This window comes from Littorina saxatilis, linkage group LG15 (genome assembly GCF_037325665.1).
Source record: "Littorina saxatilis isolate snail1 linkage group LG15, US_GU_Lsax_2.0, whole genome shotgun sequence".
NCBI lineage: Eukaryota > Metazoa > Mollusca > Gastropoda > Littorinimorpha > Littorinidae > Littorina > Littorina saxatilis.
The window spans coordinates 38,110,933-38,118,652 of record NC_090259.1 but is presented as its reverse complement, the minus strand read 5'-3'; the positions used below and the strand labels follow the sequence as shown (position 1 = coordinate 38,118,652).

Here is a 7,720-nt window from a genome sequence, read left to right as displayed (position 1 = left end):
TCAATAAAGCCCAGATAAAAAACACACATCAATGTCTCTTACTTTTTACTGACCTCAGTAGAACTTCTTTTGATCGTTTAGGGAAAAAACACAAATTGAAAATGACAAAATTCGATTTTATTAAACTGTTTTAAGGCGATCAAGACAAAGAGTCAGAGGTCCTCAAAGTTATCGGGAAATCATCAAATAATGCTCAGAGCTCTTTGCAAAAACTTCTTTACCTGGTCTGGGGTGTGATCAACATTGTATTGATCTCCCTTCTTCCCCCCCCCCCCCCAATAGTTCAATTATCTTAGCCTATGATCATGTTGTTTATCAAATCATTAAAGCTCTTATCTGGTCCAATTATCGGGTATTGGCTATCGCACTTGTCTCACTGAGTCATTCGTTACGGAATTGCTGCCCTGGGAACATAGATCCTCGTAAATCGAGAGAACCTAACTTGTTTCCCCAGAATAGAAACAAGAGACTGCAGGTGAGAAGAACAAGAGCAAGATAACAATGACATTAAATGTACTCACAAAACTGTATTAGTTATAAAGGTAAGTTCATTTTCATGGTTATTTTGTTCTTGTTTTCTCAGGGTGTTTTACAGGGTCTCGGAATGTTCAGCAACGAGTCTACCTACATCAGTGAGCTGGTATAAATACTGCAACGGAACTATAAACACTCCACAGGGTTGAACACTGTTACCTTTTCGAAACATTCACTTCTTTATTCGCCAATTTAACTCAGAATTATTTAAAATGGGGTTAGCACTTCTACACATGTTTGTGATTTTTCTTGGACTGCATGACGTTGTCAAAGGATCAGAAGCAATCAAGTCGGCCTTGTACGGCGTTTGTCCAAAAGGACTTATCCTCAAGGATGATGATCACATGCAGCAGTTCACCGCCTCTTCAAACGTTGAATGTGTTGCAAGGTGTTCTGACAGTGCTGGTTGCCATGGAGTCAACGTGTGTCCAGGTGAACTTGGACAGGTCAGCTGCACTCTGACAGGGAAGTCTTCACCAGGAGGGTGTGATGGTCTGACTGATGCCCCCTCACCTCTCTGCTTCCATGTCCAAAATGTAAGAGGGTTATTCTCCAGAGCTGTGTATCATTTTGTGACATGCACTGTAATTTGTGTACATTGTATTAGTTTCTTTCGATGTTTATCATTATTTGATTTTGAATTGAATTTATTTATGTATGTTTTGTGTGAAGCGCTTACAACTGTGTAAGGATTTGCGCCATATCAATATCCTCCTTATTATTAATATTTTCATTCCTTTAAATCATTATAACGTACAGTAAATGGCAACTATAATACATTCTGGAATGTATTCTCTTTACTTTTTTTCAGTAAATACCCAAGTTAAATAATGATACAGACATGCAACAAAAAAACAAACATAGTATATATTTGTGTCTTCTCTTTAAAGGAAATACTTGTTAGTGTCACATGTCACAACCTTTGGTTTCTATGTTACGAAATTGACGTTCTTTAAAACCCTTGTACATGTACATTACTGAACGTAGACAAAGAAAATGCAAGTATTTCGAATTCTTTATCCGCAGGCCAAGGATATATATGAAACCAGTTCCTATTACTGAAATCGATGTGTATGGTAAACTGTCTCAGTTAAGTAAAGAAATGTCAACTTCGTAACATGGTTTCCACTGGTACACAGCTCTGGAGAATATCCCAAGTAAGTCTTGACCAGCCAGACCCTATGTTTTGTTTGACACTGAACTGGAGCAAGCATGTATGGACGTGGCAAAATAATGTGAAGATGTACTGCAACTTCTGTTAAACAGTAACTGTAATTCACAAAATGTCCACACAAAAAGTGCCAACGTTCAAAAGTTCAGATGAAAAACACACGAAAGGTATGTTGTAGGAACCTTTAATTGTGTCAAAATAAAACGTTGCGGTCACTGCAATTTAAGAGGGATCCATATATTCATTACGTCCCTCTTGATATCTAAGAGTGAGCAGTGACTACATTGTTTTGTTTTGTCACAATTAAACATTCCTAATACACACCTTACTTGTTTTTGTGTGTTTGTTTTTGTACTTCCCTAATCAAACCCGCTTTAAAGTAACTAATGGCATATTACTAAGGATGTTCGTTTCGTTCATGGGCTGAAATTCCCACGGGTTTTACGTGTATGACCGTTTTTACCCCGCCATGTAGGCAGCCATACGCTGCTTTAGGGGGAAGCATGCTGGGTATTTTGGTGTTTCTATAACCCACCGAACCCCATGTATTAATAAGGATGGAAGAGGGTTGTTCGTGTCAGTACTTGTTGCTCTCTCAGGTGCCAGAGATCTCAACAGAAGCACCAACCACTACAGAAGTGGAATGTCAAAATGGCGGCACTCCTGCTGGTACGAGATGTGACTGTCCCGCTCAGTATTCTGGCACCAACTGCCAGAGATATATCAGAGGTAAATATTTAAAGAGAAAAATAAATTGTCTCAGTTTCGATTGTGTCTTTTGAACGAGCTTCTCGACAATTTATCACATAAGTTTATTCTCTGAATTATAATTGTTCGTGTGTTCTATTAAATTAAAGATCGCTGGGTCGAAGATCAGTGATTTTATTGTATTGTTTGGTCACAATTAAACGTTCCTATTCATGACATGCCTTGCTTGATTTTTTATACTTGTAAAAATGCACGATTTGTGAATTCAGCTGATGATATAGGTGGTTTTGATATTTGTTGTGTTATTGGTAGTGGTGGTGATGGTAGTAGTAGTAGCTGTGGTAGTAGTGGTACAGCAGTATTACAGGCGTTGATTCTGACGCTGCTGTAATTGAAGTAGGTATTTAAGAGGGCCAATTTACTAGTTGATCGTGAAATTATTGTCTCATAGTCAACGCTTTTCTACTCTAGACCATCATTTCAGAAACCATTTACCTCAATCGATCGACTTCCAAATCTCCAGAACCGTTTATTAGCTATGTTAATGCCTAAATGATCGGCGAAAGTCGACAATCTGCCCAAACCTTGTAAGAAGCAGCACTTACCTGGACAAATTCCTGAATATGTGTACGCAGTAAGTCTCAGTTCCAGAGATTATCGCGCCCCCTTCAAGAATTTATAATGCGTTTTTTGGGGCTCTAGTGCGTATAGGGCACAGGGACGCAGAGTCTGGGGAGCCCTGGTTTAGTTAGTGTGACAGGGGAGGCTACCGCTCCTTTCACAGCAGACTCTGCACCCGAGTTGTTGGCCTTTAAAGTCAACACCGGTGTATTGTAGAATTCTGTTTGTGATAGGGTCTGGTGGTTTCCGATTGTCTGTATGTTCATGGAAACCTTCGGGTTTGCATAACAGTTTTTATAGGGCTAAGAAATTAGCCTAACATTTTCAATCCTGTTTAATTGCACTTCGCTTCCCGAGGTGATCGTAGTGTTTCGGCACTCGGTTACATCAGCATCAAGATCCGCAAAATGGCTAAGTAAGTTGAGCATTCCTGATATTGAATAGACGATGTTCGGGAATGACTTTTGCTAAGAGAAAAAAAGAGGGAAAACAAACCCGCGTGACATTGTTCGCCAATCACTAGCGAGCGGCGTGTTGCTACACGTTGTCAGCGAGCACGTGTAAGACACGCAACTCAATGATGATTGGCCTATTTTGTCACGTGGTTTTGTTAGCCCTCAGAAAGGCAACCCTTTGCTGCTGAGTTATTTCCGGAATTGGGCTATCTTGAATGTAGTGCCGTGCAGAAATACGTGTCTGCAGAACCAAGCTGGGACAGAAACACTGTTGTTCACATCACCAATAAACTTCTGACCGTAAAGCCATCCATGAGCCTATTTGTTGTTATTTTGGTTAAAAAATGAACTTGTTAAATGAACGTTTATTTTCGCAACATGTAGCAGCCATAATGTATTGTCATGGCAGATTGCAGCGAGCCATACGCAAATGGAGTACGGTCTCCTGAGGGTGTCTATTTCATCCAGCCTGTGTCTTCAGCACAGCCTTTCCGGGTAAGTGTTTTGTAAAGTGTTCGACGGGCGCAATGGCTTGGTGGTAAGACGCCGGCCTCCAAAGCGAAAGGTCGTGGGTTCGAATCCCGGCTGCGCCTGGTGGGTTAAGGTGGAGATGTTTTCCGATCTCCCAGGTCAACTTAAGTGCAGACCTGCTAGTGCCTTATCCCCCTTGCCTTATCCCCCTTCGTGTGTACATGCAAGCACAAGACCAAGTGAAAAGATCCTGTCATCCATGTCAAAGTTCGGTGGGTTATAGAAACACAAAAATACCCTGCATGCTTCCCCCGTAAGTGTTCTTTTCTTCATTGCTATTACTGTATGCTCCAAGGAAGATATAATAATATATTTACTAACATAATAATATATATGTACGCTGTTAAAGCTGACATTTCACTTCGGCAGGCGGAAACGAAAATTCCTGTTGTTGAATATGTCCGCTGTAAGACAAATAGAAAATGTTCATTTGTTTACTTCTATTTTGTATGCTCCAAGGAAACACTCGGGTGTATATTTAACATTGTTGCTTCTCTGTAACGTACGAAGATGAATACAGCTGACCCTGTTCTGTGCTCTATTTCAAATCTGTCGATCACTAGATACTAGATTTACCACTGTAGAGTAACGATAAAAGTGGGATGATGGTCACCTGCCATAAATGTCTTGACATAACCTATAGTTTGTCCTGAGGGGGTAAAACATCATTGTTCTTACACAGACAGCTTAAACTCGTTATTATGAGTTATTTCTAATATGCTGACTGTTAGCAAATGATAACATGACATGTCGAGAAAAAAGATATCAAGCATGAGCCTTTTAGGCGAATGCTGATATCGTTTGTGAGACATGTCTGTTACCATTTGCTAACAGTCAGCATATCAGAAATAACTGTTTTGTTACCGTTTAATTCGACCAAAAGAAATTTCGAAGCAACCCCGCGAATTAGACAGAACAGCCGCAATGGGAACTTGAGCGCTTCTACCTGATTATGCCTGTCAGTCAAAGAATGTTCGTGACCTGAGTCAGCCAATCAGAGTAACACACCTGACGTGATGAATATTCACAGGTCAAATGCCTTTGACACACAACAATCTCACAAGATAAACCATGTTGAACATGCGTTTCGGTTGCTTCGCTTTTTCTCGTTGAACAGAGAGCGACAGATTTAGAACCGACTCCAGACGGGAAATGACGTAAAGATACATTTGATGTAAAGCGAGTGGCGCAATTTCACTTGATTTTTCCGAACTTTGATCATTTACATTTCAAGTGAGCGGTCGGCATTGCACACTCAGACGATGGGCGGTGCCTTGCTGTTTCGTTACGCACCCACCGACAAAACTCACTTTTCGGTATTTTTTAGATAAAGAGAGTATTACCTGACAGCATTTGAAGTGTCATTCTTTAGAATAAATCACGCTGATATTGTTGAATTACATTTTTACTTTGTCTTGTTAATTTTTAGCGTGATAAACAAAAAGGGTCCCTGCCTGAACGTTATAACATTTAGAGGGTCACCTAGGATCCGTCCTGATTGGTCAAAAAGCCATATGGGGCACTGAATTGGTAATAAATTTTAATAACGTTCCGGCGATCGAGGATCAGCATTGCCAATTCTCCGAGAGGTAAAGCTATGCTTTTAGGTTTCTATATTCAAACAACAAACTCTATTCCATGTGCCCTGCATAACCATTACGGTTGGAGGTACGTTAAAAACAACAATCTCTATTCCATGTGTCATTCTTAACCACGGTTGAAAGGACGTTCAAAACAACAACTCCTCTATTCCATGTCATCTGTTTCTGCATTATTCTGCCAGGTGTACTGCAACTTTGTATGGGGAGGCCTTACGTATGTCCTTCGTCGAACTGACACCTCCAACTTCAACCAGAACTGGACTGTGCTCAAGGACGAAGGTATCGGTCAAAATCCCTCCGTTTTTGATTATTTCGCTGGCCTGGAGAACATGCATCACCTCACCAAACAAGCTACGTATCAGTTAACCCTCATGTTGTTTTCGCCTTTGCTGCCTGGGCATCCCGTCGTCTATGACAACTTCACTGTCGGGGCAGAGTCGACGTCGTATGCAATCAGCTACACTTTCCATGAGCCAAATGTACATTTCAACGACCTTTTCTCCGCCCTCAAACCTGTAAAGTTCAGCGCCAGCGACAACGACGTCAACAACTGCTACGGTCAGAAGGGTATGGCTGGATGGTACGGGACCGACTGCGCTGGTTACACCTTGTTTTCCAACGGTGCTTTTAACTGGCCGGACAAGCAAGCTACAGACCAGTGGATCACTCGGCTCGATTTTAGATTTGTTCGTCAGTCAGGTGACTACGTGTAAATGTGACGAATACCGCGTAAGTAGCGCGCTGTTTTCCAATACAGTCGAACTCTCTTCTCAAGACCTTCCAGTTCTAACTATGCATTAGATTATAAAATTGTATTCTGTGTAGACCCTTCCACCAGCATCTTAGACCACTCTTTGTACTTTTTCTTTTAATAGATGATTGTCATTTGTTTTACCTCATGTCTGCCCTGCGTGTGATGGTGTGATCGTGACTGCTGTAGTGTGGGCGTGTGTGTGTTGGTGTGTATGTCAGTGAATGTGTGGGCGTGTGTGTGTGTGTGTGTGTGTGTGTGTGGGTGTGTGTGTGTGCGTGATTTTACCAACACTACGCTAAATTCCTTGTGCTTTAAATGTTTTTTTTAATGTCACTTGGCTCAATAAATACTGTATTCTGTATTCTGTATTCTGTATTCTGTATTCTGTAAAATCTGAGAAAATCAGGTCAATAAACGAGGTAGTCTTAAAATGGGTATACATTCTTGTGCTGTGCTCTGTGAGAGATGTTTTCTTTGTGCTTAATATTATTTTGTTTGGACCTAGCTATTGATGTGTACATTGTTGTTAAACAGTTGTTTGTTGTATGTTTATCAGGGTTTGCTAGTGTGTGATAGGGTTCGTGTCCGTCTGTAGATGTTAGTTTCTTTGTTAGTCCTGTGTTGACAACTCTTCGACAAGCGCTTAGAACTGTACCCACGGAATACGCGCTATATAAGCTTCCTATTGATTGATTGATTGATACATTTACTGAGGTTATGCATAAAGTGTCTAAAAAAACAGGGTCTTACAAGGGTGGAAGTCTTAAATTGAGGGGGGGGGGGATCTTAAAGGGGGGGGGGGGGGTCCACTGCAATGCTTTTTACGGGCCCCACACAAAAGGTAACGATCAGTGGATCATTCGTATCGATGTTAGAGTTTTGCGTCAGTCATTTAACTATGTACAAAAGGAATGAATATAATACTCAGTTGTTTAAAAGCTTTTTTCTACAATGACGCTTTTACCTGGTCTGACTCACAGGGTAATAGCAAGGTGTTTTTTCTTGCCTTGGCGTAAATGTAACAAATAGTAGGATATTCACCTTCCTTTCAGGAAACAAAATTCGCACGTCTGTTTAGTCTCATGTATTGTCTTTTCCCTTATACTTCTTCGTTGTTGTGTCCTTAACTTCTGCGGCTATCTGTCTAGCTTTTAGGATAGAGCACACTTCTTTGCAAACATTATTCGTTACGATTGCCTCAGTCGCTCATCTGCACCGGTCGGCGACATGTACGTTGCTATCGCAACTCTTCTAAAGCTTATGAAAACCTTGACAACGTTTATTACGATATCGACTATGTTGAGTTTTGTGAGCATAAAGTGAGAATGCAACATAAAGTAAGCAT

General features: G+C 40.9%; 1 protein-coding gene across 1 annotated transcript; it reads left to right on the top strand.

Annotated features, from left to right (window-relative positions):
* The first annotated feature begins 746 nt into the window (after positions 1–746).
* Positions 747–6,334, top strand: LOC138948014 (fibrinogen-like protein A). Its single transcript, XM_070319541.1, has 4 exons — positions 747–1,070; positions 2,305–2,434; positions 3,899–3,984; positions 5,804–6,334. Exons 1-4 carry the CDS (start codon positions 747–749, stop codon positions 6,332–6,334), a joined length of 1,071 nt encoding a protein of 356 aa, XP_070175642.1.
* The last annotated feature ends 1,386 nt before the right edge of the window (positions 6,335–7,720 follow it).